The sequence below is a fragment of the Pristis pectinata genome, chromosome 32 (genome assembly GCF_009764475.1).
Source record: "Pristis pectinata isolate sPriPec2 chromosome 32, sPriPec2.1.pri, whole genome shotgun sequence".
NCBI lineage: Eukaryota > Metazoa > Chordata > Chondrichthyes > Rhinopristiformes > Pristidae > Pristis > Pristis pectinata.
The window spans coordinates 20,936,765-20,955,085 of record NC_067436.1 but is presented as its reverse complement, the minus strand read 5'-3'; the positions used below and the strand labels follow the sequence as shown (position 1 = coordinate 20,955,085).

General features: G+C 43.7%; 1 protein-coding gene across 3 annotated transcripts in view; it reads left to right on the top strand.

Annotated features, from left to right (window-relative positions):
• LOC127585322 (leucine-rich repeat-containing protein 49) overlaps nucleotides 1–18,321 on the top strand; it is a 90,166-nt gene that overhangs the window by 26,286 nt on the left and 45,559 nt on the right. For all 3 annotated transcript variants that reach the window (XM_052042695.1, XM_052042694.1, XM_052042696.1), the window contains 2 exons: nucleotides 11,730–11,796; nucleotides 14,105–14,248. In XM_052042695.1, coding sequence (XP_051898655.1) covers nucleotides 11,730–11,796; nucleotides 14,105–14,248 — 211 coding nt within the window. The remainder of the gene's footprint in view (nucleotides 1–11,729; nucleotides 11,797–14,104; nucleotides 14,249–18,321) is intronic.

Below are 18,321 nucleotides of genomic sequence, written 5' to 3'. Positions count from 1 at the left end.
AAATTTTTCAGTGAACCTGGTAAGTTTCAAAGGAGCATGAGAAGTGGAACCAGGATAGTTTGAAGGCAGTGTAGGAATTGGGGCCCTGGTGAGCCGGATGCTGAACCATCAGAATTTCCAAATAACTGGATGATGGGTTATTGGAGTTTTGCTGTACGTCCTTCTGGCCTGAAAAATACATGTTTTTTTTCTGACTGTCTGTTTTCTATGTGATAATCTTCAATCCATGCTAATGCACTTCCCCCAAAACCATGAGCTTCTGTACAGCAGCCTTTTATGTGGCACCTTGTCAAATGTCTTCTGGAAATACAAATACACTAGGTTTAAAGATTCCCCTCTATCAACTCTGCTTGTCACATCATCAAAGAATTCTAGAAAACTTGTTGATCTTTTTATAAAACCATGTTGACTTGATTTAATTACATTAAGCTTCTCTTAATGACTACCTATTTCTTCCTTGATTATAGACTCCAGCATCTGGCCAACAACAGATGTTAACAGACCTGTATTTTCCCACCTTTTGCCTTGCTCCCTTCTTAAAAAAAGAAGTCACGTTTATGGTTTTCCAGTCCATTGGTACCTTCTTGGAACTTAGTAAGTTTTGAAACACTTCAACCAGTGGCTCCACTATCTTTTCAACTGCTTTTATTTTAGCTCTCAAGTGCAGGCCATCTGGACCTGGTGACTCATCTGCCTTTAGTCCCATTAGCTTTTCCAATACCTGTCCCTTATCATAGTGATTGTAATAATTTTGTCCCTTCAATAGAAACTATCCAATCAGATATCTTTGGGCATTTGCAGTGTCCTCCACCATGAAGCCTGATGCAAAGTATTGATTTATTTTATCTGCCATTTCCTTGTTTCCTATTATTAATTCCCTAGTTTTGCCATCTTGTGATCAATTTTCTCCCTCATTAACTTTTTAGTGTCTTGCTGCTGTTTCCTATAAAGTTTCTAGTCTTTCTAGTAGCCCTTGCCATTTTGCATGCTGTAGTTTTTGATTTAATATTTTCTTTGACCCCTGTAGATAGTTTATCTTTCTCGTGGAATTTCTCTTTCCAATTGGAATACATTTCTGCTGAATGTTATGAACTAGCTGTTTAACCATAGAACATTACAGCACAGTACAGGCCTTTGGCCCACGATGTTGTGCTGACATTTTATCCTGCTCTAAGATCTATCTAACCCTTCCCTCCCACATAACCCTCCATTTTTCTATCATTCATGTGCCTATCTAAAGAGTCTCTTAAATGTCTCTAATGTATCTGCCTTCATCACCTCTGCGGGCAGTGTGTTCCACACACCCCTAGTCTCTGTGTAAAAAAAAAATGTACCTCTGACATACCCCACCTAACTTTCCTCCAACCACCTTAAAATTATAAAACATAGAACAGTACAGCACAATACAGGCCCTTCGGCCCACAATGTTGTGCTGACCTTTAAACCTCACCTAAGACTATCTAACCCCTTCCTCCCACATATCCCTCTTATTTTAAATTCCTCCATATTCTTATCTAGTAATCTCTTGAATTTGACCAACGTACCTGCCTCCACCACCGCCCCAGGCAGCGCATTCCATTCCCCAACCACTCTCTGGGTAAAAAACCTTGCTCGGATATCTCCCTTGAACTTCCCACCCATTACTTTAAAGCCATGCCCTCTTGTATAAACATTGGTGCCCTAGGAAAGAGGTACTGGTTGTCCACTCTATCTGTTCCTCTTAATATTTTGTATACCTCTATCACGTCTCCTCTTATCCTTCTTCTCTCCAAAGAGTAAAGCCCTAGGTCCCTTAGTCTCTCCTCATAATGCACACTCTCTAAACCAGGCAGCATCCTGGTAAATCTCCTCTGCACCCTTTCCAACGCCTCCACATCCTTCCTATAATGAGGCGACCAGAACTGGACACAGTACTCTAAGTGTGGTCTAACCAGAGTTTTATAGAGCTGCATCATTACCTCACAGCTCTTAAACTTGATCCCACGACTTATGAAATCTAACACGCCATAAGCTTTCTTAACTACCCTATCCACCTGTGAGGCAACTTTCAGGGATCTGTGGATATGGACCCCCAGATCCTTTTGCTCCTCCACACTACCCAGAATCCTGCCATTAACTTTGTACTCTGCCTTGGAGTTTGTCCTTCCAAAGTGTACCACCTCACACTTCTCCAGATTGAACTCCATCTGCCACTTCTCAGCCCAGCTCTGCATCCTATCAATGTCCCTGTGCAATCTTCGACAGTCCTCCACATTATCCACAACACCACCAACCTTTTGTGTTGTCTGCAAACTTGCCAACCCACCCTTCTACCCCCTCATCCAAATCATTAATAAAAATCATGAAAAGCAGAGGTCCCAGAACCCATCCTTGTGGGACACCGCTAGTCACAGCCCTCCAATCTGAATGCACTCCCTCCACCACAACCCTCTGCTTTCTACAGGCAAGCCAATTCTGAATCCACACAGCCAAGCTTCCCTGGATCCCATGCCCTCTGACCTTCTGAAGAAGCCTACCATGTGGAACCTTGTCAAATGCCTTATTAAGATCCATGTAGATCACATCTACTGCACTACCCTCATCAATCTGTCTGGTCACCTCCTCAAGGAACACTATCAGGTTTGTGAGACATGATCTGCCCTTCACAAAGCCATGCTGGCGGTCCCTAATCAGACCCTAATTCTCCAAATGCCCATAGGTCCTATATCTAAGAATCCTTCCAACAGCTTGCCCACCACAGACATAAGGCTCACTGGTCTATAATTCCCTGGGCTATCCATACTACCTTTTTTGAATAAGGGGACAACATTTTCCACTCTCCAATCCTCCGGTACCATTCCCATGGACAACGAGGACTCAAAGATCCTAGCCAAAGGCTCAGCATCTCCTCCCTCGCCTCACGAAGCAGGTGAGGAATATTCTGTCAGGCCCCGGGGATTTAACTGTCCTAATATTTTCCAACAGCTCCAACACATCCTCTCTCTTGATATCAACATGCTCTTGACCCTTACCAACACTGTCCTCAGCGTCATCAAGGCCCATCTCCTTGGTGAATACTGAAGAGAAGTATTCATTGAGGACCTCACCCACTTCCACAGCTTCCAGGCACATCTTCCCACCTTTATCCCTAATCGGTCCTACCTTAACTCCTGTCATCCTTCTGCTTTTCACATAAGTGAAAAATGCCTTGGGGTTTTCCTTAACCCTACTCGCCAAGGCCTTTTCATGTCCCCTTCTTGCTCTCCTCAGCCCCTTCTTGTTCTCTTCTTTACTACCCTATATTCCTCAAGAAACCTATCTGATCCTTGCTGCCTAAACCTTATATATGCTGCCTTCTTCCTCCTAACTAGATGTTCCACCTCCCTTGTCACCCATGGTTCCTTCACCCTGCCATTCTTTCTCTGCCTCACCGGGACAAATTTATCCCTAACACCCTGCAAGAGATCCCTGAATAATGACCACATCTCCATAGTATATTTCCCTTCAAAAATGTCATCCCGATTCACACTCGCAAGTTCTAGCCTTATAGCCTCATAATTTGCCCTTCTCCAATTAAATATTTTCCTGTCCTCTTTGCTTCTATCCTTGTCCATGACAATGCTAAAGGTTAGGGAGCGGTGGTCACTGTCCCCCAAATGCTCACCTACTGAGTGATCTGTCACCTGACCCGGTTCATTACCTAATACTAGATCTAATATGGCATTCCCTCTAGTTGACCTGTCAACATACTGTGACAGCAATCCGTCCTGGACACACTTAACAAACTCTGCCCTGTCTAAACCTTTGGTACTAAGTGGGTGCCAATCAATATTTGGGAAGTTGAAGTCTCCCACAATAACAACCCTGTTATTTTTGCACCTTTCCAAAATCTGCCTCCCGATCTGCTCATCAGTATCCTTGCTGCTACCGGGGGACCTATAGAATACTCCCGTAGAGTAGCTGCTCCTTCCACCCATACTGACTAGCAAGGATCCTGCTACCCTTTCTGCAGCTGTAATAGTATCCCTGACCAGTGGCACCACCCCTCCTCCTCTTCTCCCTCCCCCCTCCCCCATCCCTTTTAAAACACTGAAATCCAGGAATATTCAGTATCCATTCCTGCCCTGGTGACAGCCAAGTCCAAGTAAGAGCCACAATGTCATAGTTCCGTGTATTTATCCAAGGTCTCAATTCATCACCCTTATTCCTGATGCTTCTTGCATTTAAGTAAATGCACTTTAGCCCATCCACCTTTCTACTTTTATACCCTATACTCTGCTTCTCCTTCCTCAAACCCTTTCCATATGTTAGATCTGGCTTTACTTCATGCACTTCTTGCACTGACCTATCCCTCTGCTTCCCATCCCCCTTGTAAACTAGTTTAAACCCTCCCGAAACACTCTGGCAAACCTGCCAGCTAGGATATTGGTCCCCCTTGAGTTCAGGTGTAATCTATCCAATCTGTACAGGTCCCACCTTCCCCAGAAGAGATCCCAATGATCCAAAAATCTAAAACCTTGCCCCCTGCACCAACTCCTCAGCCACGCATTCCTCTGCCATCTCCTCCTATTCCTACCTTCACTATCACGTGGCACTGGCAGCAATCCTGAGATTGCTACCCTTGAGGTCCTGTTCTTCTGCCTAACTCCCTAAACTCACTTTTCAGGACTTAATCCCTCTTTCTACCAATGTCGTTGGTACCATGTACCACGACTTCTGGCTACTTTCCCTCCCACACAAGAATGCTGTGGTCCTGGTCAGAGACCACCTGGACCCTGGCACCTGGGAGGCAACATACCATCCGGGATTCTCGCTCATGTCCACAGAATTTCCTGTCTGTTCCCCTGACTATCGTGTCCCCTATCACTATTGCCCTCCTCTTCTCCTCCCTTCCCTTCTGAGCAGCAGGACCAGTCCCAGTGCTAGAGACCTGGCTACTGCCGCTTGATCCCTGTAGGTCATCCCCCTCAAAAGCATCCAAAGCGCAATATTTCTTTTTGAGGGGAACAGCCTCCGGGGCCATCTGCTCTGACTGCCTGTTCCCTTTCTCTTTCTCTCCCCTGACAGTCACCCATCTATCTGCCTCCTGGACCCTAGAAGTACATGCTCTAAGTGGGGTGACTGCCTCCCGATGCACAGCATCTTCATAACTCTCTCCCTCCCTGATGCTTCACAGTGTTTGAAGCTGTGACTCCAGCTCATCAATTCAGAGCCAAAGTTCCTCCAGCCTCAAGCACTTACTGCAGATGTGGTCACCGTGCACCACAGCAAGGTCCACTAGCTCCCACATCATGCAGCTGCAGCACATTGCCTTGCCCTCCATCTGAACTATTTTTTTCTTACCTAGCTGTAGTCTACTTAAAAGTTATAACAATAACAGTAAAACTTTACTTACCGGCTACTCACCAGTGTTGTTGCAGATGGCCTCCGCCTCTTGCCGAAGCCTGTTGTGCCAAAGCCACTCAAACTGACACTGTCTACTCTGACAATGGCCGCTCCAAAATGGCCACTCCACTTGACACGACCTCCTTCTTATTGGCCCTTCTAAATTCTGCAAGAACAAAAAAGCCCACAAAAACACAGGAAACACACAAGCCTTTTAAATAGTTTGCCCGTACCTGTGAGGGACCTGCTGCTCCAACGTCTCCCTGGGCTGATTCTGTAAGATTATGCCCCCTCATGTTAGCCATTTTGGGACTGTCCATTCAATCTATGCTTCTCATCATCTTATACACCTCTATCAAGTCACCTTTCGTCCTCCTTCACTCCAGAGAGAAAAGCCCTCACTCGCTCAACCTATCCTCATAAGACATGCTCTCCAATCTGGGCAGCATCCCAGTAAATTCCTCTGAACCCTCTCTGAAGCTTCCACATCCTTCCTATAATGAGGCGACCAGAACTGAACACAATACTCCAAGTGTGGTCTAACCAGAGTTCCATAGAGCTGCAACATTACCTCACGGCTCTTGAACTCAATACCCCGACTAATGAAGGCCAGCACACCATAACGCCTTCTTAACAACCCTATCAACCTGCGCGGCAACATTGAGGGGTCTATGGACGTGGACCCCAAGGTCCCACTATTCCTCCACACTGCTAAGAGTCCTGCCATTAACCTTGTATTCTGCCTTCAAATTCAATCTTCTAAAGTGTATCACTTCACACTTATCCGGGTTGAACTCCATCTGCCGCTTCTCAGCCCAGCTCTGCATCCTATCAATGTCCTGTTGTAACCTACAGCAACCTTCTACACTATCCACACCACCACCAACCTTCGTGTCATCTGTAAACTTCTAACCCACCCTTCCACTTCCTCATCCGTTGTTTATAAATATCACAAAGAGCAGGGGTCCCAGAACAGATCCCAGCGGAACACCACTGGTCACTGACCTCCAGGCAGAATACGCTCCATCTAAACCACCCTCTATGGGTGAGCCAGTTCTGAATCCACACAGCCAAGTTTCCCTGGATTCCATGCCTCCTGACTTTCTGAATGAGCCTTCCTTGAGGAACCTTGTTTGTAATGGACACAATGTCAGTTCCATGTGCTTACCCGTGCTTCAAGTTCATCACCCTTGTTCCTGATACTTCTCGCATTAAAGTAGACACACTTCAGCCCATCCAACTGACTGCAATTTTGCCCTTCCAACTGCCCATCTTTCATCACAGTCTTTCTACATGCTGCATCTACTTGTATACTATATGAACCAATCTCTGACCTATCACTCTGGTTCCCATTCCCCTGTCAAACTAGTTTAAACCCTCCCCAACACTTCTAGCAAACCTGTCCACAAGAATATTGGCCCCCTCCAGTTCAGGTGCAGCCCGTCCCTTTTGTACAGGCCATACCTTCGGCAGAAGAGATCCCAATGATTCACAAATCTGAAACCATGTTCCCTGCACCAACTCCTCAGCCACGTTTCTGCCACTGCTTATCCATTGTCCTGTCCTTCTGCCTCTTTGTCTATTCCATCCAGACAACTCTTTTTGTAGCTTTGTAGTTGCCTTTATTTAAATTGAGGACACTAGTATGGAGGATATAATGAGTGCAGTGATAGAGGGGAACAGATGGATGTTATATACTTGGATTTCCAGAAGGCATTTGATAAGGTGCTGCATAAAAGACTTATCCATAAGATAAGGATGCATGGAGTTGGAAGTAATGTATTTGCATGGATAGAGGATTGGTTAACCAATAGAAGACAGAGCATTGGGATAAATGGGTGCTTCTCTCGTTGGCAATCGATGGTGAGTGGGGTGCCGCTGGGATTGGTGCTGTGCCTGCAACTGTTCATGATATACATTAACGAATTGGAAGATGGGACCGAATGTAGGGTATCTAAGTTTGCTGATGACACTAAATTGAGTGGAAAAGCAAATTGTGCAGAGGATGCGTAGAGTCTGCAGAGAGATATAGGTAGATTAAGTGAGTGGGCAAGGGTCTGGCAGATGGAGTACAATGTTGGTAAATGCGAGGTCATCCATTTAGGAAGGAAAAATGGAAGATTAGATTATTATTTAAATGGTGAAAGATTGCAGCATGCTGTTGTGCAGAGGGATTTGGGAGAGCTTGTGCATGAATCGCAAAAGGTTGGTTTGCAGGTGCAACAGGTTATCAAGAAGGCAAATGGAATGTTGGCCTTCATTGCTGGAGGGATTGAATTTAAGAGCAGGGAGGTTATGCTGCAACTGTACAGGGTACTGGTGAGGCTGCACCTGGAGTACTGTGTGCAGTTCTGGTCTCTTACTTGAGGAAAGATATACTGGCTTTGGGGGCAATGTAGAGGAGGTTCACCAGGTTCATTCTGGAGATGAGGGGGTTAGCCTATGAGGAGAGTTTGAGTCGCCTGGGACTATACTCACTGGAATTCAGAAGAATGAGAGGGGATCTTATAGAAACATATAAAATTATAAAAGGGATAGATAAGATAGAGGCAGGAAAGTTGTTTCCACTGGTAGGTGAGGCTAGAACTAGGGGGCATTGCCTCAAGATTTGGGGGAGTAGATTTAGGATGGAGATGAGGAGGAACTGCCTTTCCCAGAGAGTAGTGAATCTATGGAATTCTCTGCCCAGGGAAGCGGTAGAGGCTGCCTTATTAAATATATTTAAGGCACAGTTAGATAGATTTTTGCATAGTAGGGGAATTAAGGGTTATGGGGAAAAGGCAGGTAGGTGGAGCTGAGTCCATGGCCAGATCAGCCATGATCTTATTGAATGGCAGAGTAGGCTCGACGGGCCAGATGGCCTATTTCTGCTCCTATTTCTTATGTTCTTATGACCCTGGGTGTTCACCCTCAAACTCTACCTGGAATTCTACTATATATTGTGATCACTACTCCCTAAGGGATCTTTAACCATAGCATCTGCTATTATTGCTACCACATTACATGCAACCCATTCTAAAATAGCCTGTTCCCAGGTACTGCTCCAAGAAATAAGATATCTTTATTAGTCACATGTACGTCGAAACACACAGTGAAATACATCTTTTGCATTGTGTGTTCTGGGGGTAGCCCGCAAGTGTCGCCACGCTTCCGGTGCCAACATAGCATGCCCACAACTTCCTAACCCGTATGTCTTTTGGAATGTGGGAGGAAACCAGAGCACCCGAAGGAAAGCCACACAGACACGGGGAGAATGTACAAACTCCTTACAGACAGCGGCGGGAATTGAACCCCAGTCACTGGAACTGTAAAACGTTACACTAACCGCTACACTACCGTGCCTGCCCATGGATCCCTGACACACTCCAAAAATTCCTTTCCCACAATATTCTTGCCAGTTTAATTATGCAGTTTAAAATCACTCGTGATAATTGAAGTTCCCTTCTTGCATGTCTTTGGTATTTCACTAGCTATGCTTTATCCTATTGGGGTCCTAGAGAATGGTTCCACCTATATCTTCTATCCTCTGCTATTAATTATTTTCACCCAAGCTGGTTCCACAGAGCTATCCATAACGCCCACTACTACTCAGCACTGCACTGTTACCTTCCTTGATTAACAATGCTACCCACCTTCTTTCCTTTTTTTTTGTCATCCGGAATATTGAGCTCCCAGGCCTGGTCATCCATTGTATATCAGACTGGTAAAAAGGAGTTTGTATTATAGAGTCATACAGCACAGAAACAGGCCCTTCGACCCATCGTGTCTGTACCAACCATCAAGTACCCACCTATACTCATCCAGTTACCAACACTTGGACTATAGCCTTCTATCATGGGTGATTCAAGTGCTCATTCAGATTAATTTTAAATGTCGTGACAGTATCTGCCTCCATGACCTTCTCAGGTAGTGCATTCTGAATAGTTTTCATCCAGAGGGTGATTACAATTTTTCTGCAGATCCCCTCTATCTCTCGTACTTCTTTCTTTAAACCTATGGCCTCATCTCTTATACATGTTTCCAAATGAGGTGGAGGGCGGGGGTGGGGAGAGGGGGAAGAAGTAATTCTGTGTTAATTGTAAAATATGCTTCTTCCCTATACTTAAGTTGATGTTGTGATCATGACTACCTAATTTTAAAAATTGAAGGTACATTTGGTTGAAATTGGAGCAACTGGAGTGTAAATCTGATAGAAATACAGAGTGAAGATTCTGTAGAGTAAGCAATTAGGAATTACATGAGATTGTACAGGCTGAGGTAAATGTTGCACAGTTTGAAGTGCAAAACTAATTTATTAATTCAATATTCATTATATTTGTTTTAAGATTTTTAATCATGATGTGAAGTGTCTGAAATTTATAGATTTTAGGATTAGCAAGTTTGCAGGTGACACCAAGACTGGTAGAGTTGTGGGCAGTGTAAAGGACTATCAAAGAATACAGCAGGATATGGATCGGTTACAGATATGGGCAGAGAAGTGGCAGATGGAGTTTAATTTGGGCAAGTGTGAGGTGTTGCACTTTGGGAGGTCAAATGAAAGGACAAAGTATACAGTTAATGGTAGGCCCCTTAATAGCATTGAGAATACTGAGGGATCTTGGGTTCCAAGTCCATAGTTTACTGAAAGTGGCTATGCAAGTGGATAAGGTGATAAAGAAGGCGTATGGCATGCCTGCCTTCATTGGCAGGGGTGTTGAGTATAAGAGTAAGGAAGTCATGCTGCAGTTGTGTAAAACTTTAGTCAGACTGCACTTGTATGCGGTTCTGGTTGCCTCATTATAAGAAGGATGTGGAGACTGTGGAGAGGGTGCAGTAAAGGTTCACCAGGATGCTGCCTGTATTAGAGGGTTTGAGCTATAAGGACAGGTTGGACAAACTTGTGTTGTTCTCCCTAGAGTGTCGGAGGCTGTGCCTCTCAATTTTAAAAACCTGATAGAGGTTTTTAAAATTGAGAGGCACAGATAGGGTATACAATCAGAATCCTTTCCCCAGGGTAGAAATGTCAAACACCAGAGGACATGCTTTTAAAGTTGGGGATGTGGAGTTTAAAGGGGACGTGAGGGGCAAGTTTTTTATGCAGAGAGTGGTAGGTGCCTGGGATAGGTTATCAGGGGTAGTAGAAGCAGGCAGTTTGGTGGAGTTTAAGAGGCTTTTAGATAAACACATGAATATGAATAGAGTGGAGGGATATGGATGATACACAGAAGGAGGATATTTTGTATAAATTGGCATTAAGTTTGGCACAACATCATGGGCTGAATGGCTTGTACAGTGCTGTACTGTTCTACTGTATGTTGTGTTATTAAGTGGAACAGTGAAGTCACTGGTTGTCTGTCATCACCTTCAGGTAGAGCTAACAGGATTATAACTTTCTAGTCCTGGTTATCCAATTCACTGCTCAAAGGGTACCTTGGAACTTTATACAACTCTTCCTCGTTGTGCCAATCCCCAGGACTATGATAAAAGAAGCAGGCTTTGTTATTTATAGCCATATGGTCACTTCTTCATTTCTAATGGAAACACAAGAGATGGTGGATGCTGGAATCTGGAACAATAAACAAGCTGCTGGGGGAACACACACTCACTCTCTCACGCCGTCCCCCTCTTGCGCTCTCCCCCCCCCCCCCCATCCTGATTCCATCCAGCTGCAGCCTCAGTCTCCACCTTCACCCTCCCTTGCCCCCACCTGGTTCCATCTGCCCTTTTTCCTCCCTTTGTCTGCTTCACCTGCCTCTACTTCTGTCTCCCAATTCCACTCTACCCTGTCCCCCCAGCTGGCTCTATCTGCCCATCATCCGTCACCCCTATTTGGTCCACCAGTCGCCTACTGGCCTGTCTCAACCTTCCCCCTCTCCTCTATACCAGCTCCCTTCCCTCTCCACTCTGCCCCAATACAGGGTCTCAACCTGAAACAGTGAGAATTCCTTTCCCTCCACAGATGCTGCTCGACCTACCGAGTCCCTCCAGCAATTTGTTGCTTGCTCTTCATTTCTAAAATAGGTTTCATAAAAGAGCTATAGGTTAGTTAATCCTAAATGAGATGTGGACAACTCTTGTTTAACTTTTCTGGAATTAATGCCAGCAGTTGTTACCTTTATTTTCATTCTCAGAATGTGTTCCTGAGTCTTTTCTTTGATTTCAATATTTGTGCCAGTGATGCAAACACCCTGCTGGCACTCTCCAGGTGCAAAATGCGGATTTAAACTTGGGCAAGACTCGGGAGTGGCCGGCAGCTAGGGGCAATGATGCTTCAGCAAAGAAGAAGTGAAAAGTCAGATATGATGGGCTTCTCTAAATGTACGTGCCAGAATTATATTTTTTTTAACCAGTTCAGGTAGTAAATACATGTTTTTATCACTTTACAGAATCAAGAATATTTCAAATCTGGAGAATCTGACTGACCTTGATGTGCTAGATCTGCATGCAAACCAGGTATAGTAACGTCAAAAGTAACACAGAATCAGTCATAGTTCACAAGTATTCAACCAGATTTGATCAGGTTTCAAATCATTTGTCAGGGAGATTGTTGTGATATTGCTCATTTATAGTGTAGGTAAAGATTTCTATGCTGTGCGATTGACTGACAGCTGCCTTTTTATTAATGATGTAACATCACTGCTGGGCTGTTTTCTGGAAATTCTTTAGATATCCTTATCAATAAACACATGGATTGTAATTTTTGTTGCTCAAGATGCCTGGTAAAGTGCAGCACATTTTCTTCCCAAATTGAACATTTAAAAATGGGTTGGTATCTGCCGATTCATCAGAGAATTTCTTTACTGATCCCTAATTTAAAGTAGTACCAGATGCAGTTTTTCTGATTAGAGCTTTAAAGTGTCCTAGTTTCTGTGAATCACCAAAATGTGAGAGTACAGAATTAGGGATTCAATAATTTTGTTATTTCAACACCAGGTAGAACTTTGATGACTCATATGCTGAAGTAAGTTGGAATGGATCAGATATTGATTGGTCAAAATTCACCTTTGCATTTCATTTGAGACCTTAATACTTGGAAAAAATAGTAAATGCAGCATGACACTACATACAGAAACCCTGTTAATCTGGCACACTCAAGATATTGGTGGTGCTGGAGAGGTCGATCTTCCAGACTATTGGATGTTATTCCTATTAATACCCCAACACAATATTAATTCACTTTTTCTTTTATGTTATACAATAGTCTATTAAAATTCAGTGAACCCAGTGGGTTTGAGGGGAGAACAGAAATTGGGGGTCTTGGTGAGTTTAGAATAAGGAAAATCGAGCCCTGTTAGTTTAAAGAGGGGTTTTGGAAAAGGGGTCCCCAGTAAGTTTCAAGGGAGAATGTGAAACGGGGACCCAGTTAGTTTCTAGGTGGAATGGGATATGGGGCCCTAGTGAATTTCAAGGTAACACAGGAAACGGAGCCCTGCTAAGTTTCAAGGGAGTGTGGGAAATGGCCCCAGTGAGTTTCAAGGGAGCACAGAATGGTGTGCCAGATGCCAAACTATTGGTATTTCAAAATAATTGGATAGCAGATTATTGAAATGTTCTACAGTTGCAGTATATATCACCTAAACACTTTATTTGCATTTATATTTTTCATAATACCAGTTATTCTCCTTTCTCAGAGATTACATTACCTTTGAATGTAATCTCTGAGAAAGGAGAATGACTGGTATAATGAAAATTGTTATGACATTTTTCTAATGAAAGTGAAGTAGTTATAAAATCTGTAAATCTTCTCTGCTAAAGATATCTCATGGCCCTTTTTGCCTTCCTGTTTTCCTTTGGTATACTCCTGCATCCCCTGTACACCTCCAGGGATTCACTTGATCCTGGCTGCCTTCTGGCTCCAGCCTCTCATCTGCCTCACTACTACTTTGGATCCCACCCCTCTGCCAATCCAGTTCAAACCCTCCCTAGTAGCACTAGCAAATCTGTCCATCAGGATGTTGGTCCCCCTCCAGTTCAAGTACAACCCGTCCCTCTTGTACGGGTCACCTCTGCCCTGAAAAGATCACAATGGTATATAAAAATCTGAACCCCTGCCCTCTACACAACTCTTCAGCTACGCTTTAATTTGGTGTATCCTTCTACTTCTGCTCTCACTAGCACATGGCACTGGGAGTAATCCAGAGATTACTACCTTCATGGTCTCGCTTTTCAACCTTTTGCCTAACTCCCTGTATTCACTCCACAGGATCTCATCCCTTTTTCTACCTATATCATTTATGCCAATATGCACAATGACTTCTGGCTGCTCACTCTCTCCCTTGAGAATGTTCTTCAGCCCTTCAGAGACATTATAAAAGATATATGTATGTAAGTCTTTAAGTAGTAAAATAGGCCTAGAATTGATATTGCTTATGCCTTTCCTCATTTGGGACTTCTAGTTTTGCCATCAGTGAATATTTTTAACACCTGGTAATAATTATTGGAAAGTCCTGTTGCTGAGAGTCAGAGGCTGCCAGCTGGTGAGAATAAACCCAGAATAATAAACACATAGGAAACGATGTGTTTGAATAAAATACTCTGGACAGCCCATCTGGAGTGCAGACTGTTTCTGTAAGGTCAAATTATTTGCATAACCTTTTGATTAGGTTCTGAGCTATACTTTGGTTTTGGGGAAGGGCAACCCCTTTTTGTTTTAGAAAATCAAGATGTTTTCCTCATGCTGACATTTTTGATTGTTAATTTGCTCACTTTTATTTTCCAGATGAGGAAATCTAAGTTAGTATTCAAACTATTTTTCCTATAGATTTCTAGGATGGAAAACATTAATCATCTGACCGAACTTCGAGTGCTAAATCTTGCAGGAAACCTCATTGTTCATGCTGAAAATATGAACGGCCTTGATTCACTGACAGAACTCAATCTCAGACGCAACCGCATCGAAACTGTGGTAAGCTTTACACATGGGTTACTCAAAGCACTGATTCACAAATTAATTGTTCATAATGTTTACCAACTCTTGTTGTGAAAGGCTTTGTTTTCCCAATTTTTTCTTAGTTAATGTATTTTTATGTATTTCCATTAAAATAACTTTTCTGATCCTGCATACCCTGCTTATCCCTTTGTAAACCAAGCTTTCCTCCTGCTGCTGAGTCTGTAATGTAATTGTAATGTTATCTTTGCATTATCATGTCAGAAGCAGCCCATGCCAGCATGCAGCAAGACCAAGACAATGTTCAGGGTTGGTAAGTGGCAAGTAATATTCATGCCACAAAAGTACCAGGCAATGATATATTCAACAAAGGAGAGGTTAAGCATTCAAAGTCGTTACCAACTCTTTCACCATTACTATCTCAGTGGTCACCATTGACCTGAAACTCAACAAGAACAGCCACATAAATACCATGGCAACGCGATCAGGACAGAAGCTGAGAACCCTGGAGTGAGTGACTCACCTCCAAACATTCCAAAGTCTTGGAATATATGCGTGGATGAATGCAGCACCAACAGCTCTCAAGAAGCTTAGCTTCATCCAGGACAAAGCAGCCCAGTTGATTGCCCCCCCACCCCCATCCCCATCCATCACCCTAAGCATTCATTCCCTCCATCACTGGCGCACAATGTGTACTATCTACAGCAATTAATCACCCAGGCTCCTCCAACACATCTTCCTAACTGATCACCTCTACCAAAAAGAACAAGGGCAGTAGGTGCATGGAATTACCACCCGATGCGGGTTTCTGATTAAGTCACACATCGCACTGACTTGAAGGTGTATTGCCATTCCTTCATTCTCACTGGTTCTTAATCCTTGAACTCTTGACGCAACAGCACTATGAGAGTTCCTTCACTGGAAGGACTGCAGTGCTTTAAGAAGGTGGCTCACCACCACTGTTTTAAAAGGGTAGTTAGGGGTGAATGATTAATGCTGGCCTTATTAGTGATGCTGGTTCCTAACAAAAAAAATGAATTTAGAGTCATACAGCATGGAATAAGGCCCTTTGGTCCAATCGGTCCATGCTGACCAAGATGCCCCTCTAAGCTAGTCCCATTTGCCAGTGTTTGGCCCATATCCCTGTAAACCTTTCCTATCCATGTACCTGTCCAAGTGTCTTAAATGTCATTAATGTACCCGCCCCAGCCATTTCCTCTGGCAGCTCATTCCATGTACTGATCACACTCGGGGTGAAAAAGTTGCCCCTCAGGTTCCTTTTAAATTTTTCCCTTCTCACCCTAAACATCTGTTCTTGATTCCCCAACTCTGGGGGAGAAAGACTCTGTACACTGACCCTATCTACGCCTCTCATGATTTTATACAGCTCTGTAAGTTCACCCCTCATTCTCCTACACTACAATGAAAAAAACCCAACCTGCTAAACCTCCCTCCATAACTCAGTCTCTCGAGTCCCGGCAAATTCCTCATCAGTCGCTGCTGCACTCTTTCCAGATTAATGGTATCTTTCCTACAGCAGGGTGACCAGAACTGAACACAATATTCCAAATGTGGCCCCACCAACGTCTTGTACAACTGCAACATTACATCCCAACTTCTATACTCAATGCCCTGACTGATGAAGGCCAGCGTGCCAAAAGCCTTCTTCACCACCCTGTCTACCTGCAATGCCATTTTCAGGGAACCACGTATTTGTACTCCTAGTTTCCTCTGTTCTACAACAGTCCCCAGGGCCCTACCATTGACTGTGAATATGTTACCCTGATTTGTCTTTTCAGAATGCAACACCTCACACTAATCTGAATTAAATCCATTTGCAACTCCTCAACCCACCTACCCAGCTGATCACGATCACTCTGTAAATCCTGATAACCATCTTCACTGTCAACGACACCACCTTACTGTAGTGTCATCTGCAAACTTACTAACTGTCCCTTGTACGTTCTCATCTAAATCATTGATATGGATGACAAATTGCAATGGGCCCAGCACCAACCCCTGGGGAACACCACTGGTCACGGGCCTCCAGTCCGAAATTGTTGAATTCAGTATTGAGTCCTGAAGACTGTAACATGTCTGGTTGGAAGATGAAATGCTGTTGTTCAAGTGTAATATTTTTTTATTTCAAAAATAAACTTTGTTCATAATAAAAAATATATACAAAGGAAGAATCAGTGCAAAAAAACAGAAAACCTTAATGTTCATGGTTGTTACATTCAGTAATGTAAAACTTTAAAGAGAAGAAAAACACACTAGCAAACATAGCACCATTGCCACTCACGTGGCCCCCTGAGATGATACCCCTTTCATTGTTTGGGGGGCTTCCCCACCCACCTCTGCCCCTCCACGTGCGGTAGCGGAAGGAGCCTAGACTGTGGTCCTTCCCCACGGAGCCTTAGCATTGGCTGCACCAAGCTTCAGTGTGTCCCTCAGCATGTACTCCTGCAGCCTGGAATGTGCCAGCCAGCAGCATTCTCTTACAGACATCTCGCTGTGCTGGAAGACCGACAAGCTTCAGGCAGACCAAAGGGCGTCTCTCACCAAGCTGATGCCTTCCAGCAGCACTTGATGTCTGTCTCAGTGTGTGTCTGGGAACAGCCCGTAGATCAGAGAGTCCTCTGTCACGCAGCTGCTGGGGATGAACTGGGCCATGGACACTTGCATCCGTCTCCACACCCTCTTAACAAATCCACAGTCTACAAAGAGATGAGTGACCATCTCTTCCCCATTGCTGCTGTCCTGAGGGCAGCATACATTGGGGGTGATGTATCATCTGTAGAGGAAAGCTCTGACTGGGAGCGCACCTCTCACTGCAAGCCAAGCAAGGTCAGATCTGGCAATGAGGCATTCTGCCAGATGGTTTGGACTGTTTGCTCTGGGAACAAACCCACATATATTGATGTTCTTCAAGACTTTGTTGGAATAGTGTCACAGAAATCAGAATGGAAGTAGGAAGAAGAATTAAAGCAACTTTAAACTTGAGGTTACCCTTGCAGATTGAACACAGTATTCTGCAAAGCCTATGAAATGGCATCTCATCCTCTGATTGGATCAAGTTTTCACCACCCTCTCTCAGCTGGCACCAACACCATTTGTGTTATTCTTGGTCTCTGTCTTTGATCCTTCTTTATCCCTCCCACTTACCTGCAACTTAAAACGTTTGATTTCTACCTTTTCCTATCAACGATGAGCATTTAGCAACCTGAAACATTAACTATTTCACCGATGCTGCTGAGAACTTCCAGCATTTTCTGTTCTTATCACTTGCTGTTTGTTTGTGATTTCCAGTCTTGCGCTGGTCATGACTGGACCTGCCTCCTATAATTTTTTGGAGTGGAAGTGTTGACACAGACTTGTTGAGCCAAATAGCTCTTACCTACCAGAATCAGATTTATTATCACTGACTTACGTGATGTGAAATTTGTTGTTTTGCAGCAACAGCGACAGTGCAAAGACAAAATTACTATAAATAACAGAAGTAAATAAGTAGTGCAAAAAAAGGAATAATGAGGTAGTGTTCCTGGGTTCATATCCATATTTGGAGTGATACTGTGCCTTTAAATGCTCAGCTGTTGCTTCTAGTGCTGCAACTTTACTGAGTATTGATGTGCACTCTCTTGGCAGTGTCAAGAGAGCACAAAGTCTATCCAAAGCACTCAGGCTGCACTCTAATATTTAACAGAAATCTCCATTTTGTTCTTGTCTTCACAGAGTTTATTTTTGTGTGGTTTTGTGTACAGTAGTTCTTACTTTCTATGTTTATTGTTAATCAATGTTATTTAGCCAAATGGTGGCAGATCCAGAGTATTTGGTTTTCACTTAAATGAAAGAAAAGAGACTGAGTAGTTCCACTGATTAATAAAAATGCTCTAAAAGAATTTGTTTCTGTAGCTTTTTTGGGGACAGCCAAATTCTAATGATGAGCTTAACAATGAAGCAGCTTGAGAGTGGCAGTTTTAAAAGCCAATCAGTGATGCTGTATAGTGATTGCGCAGGCTTCTGCAATAGAATTGCTGAGGCAGCAGGGTGATCCTGCTGTGTGTATGCAACAAGAAAGCAGTTGCATCTCT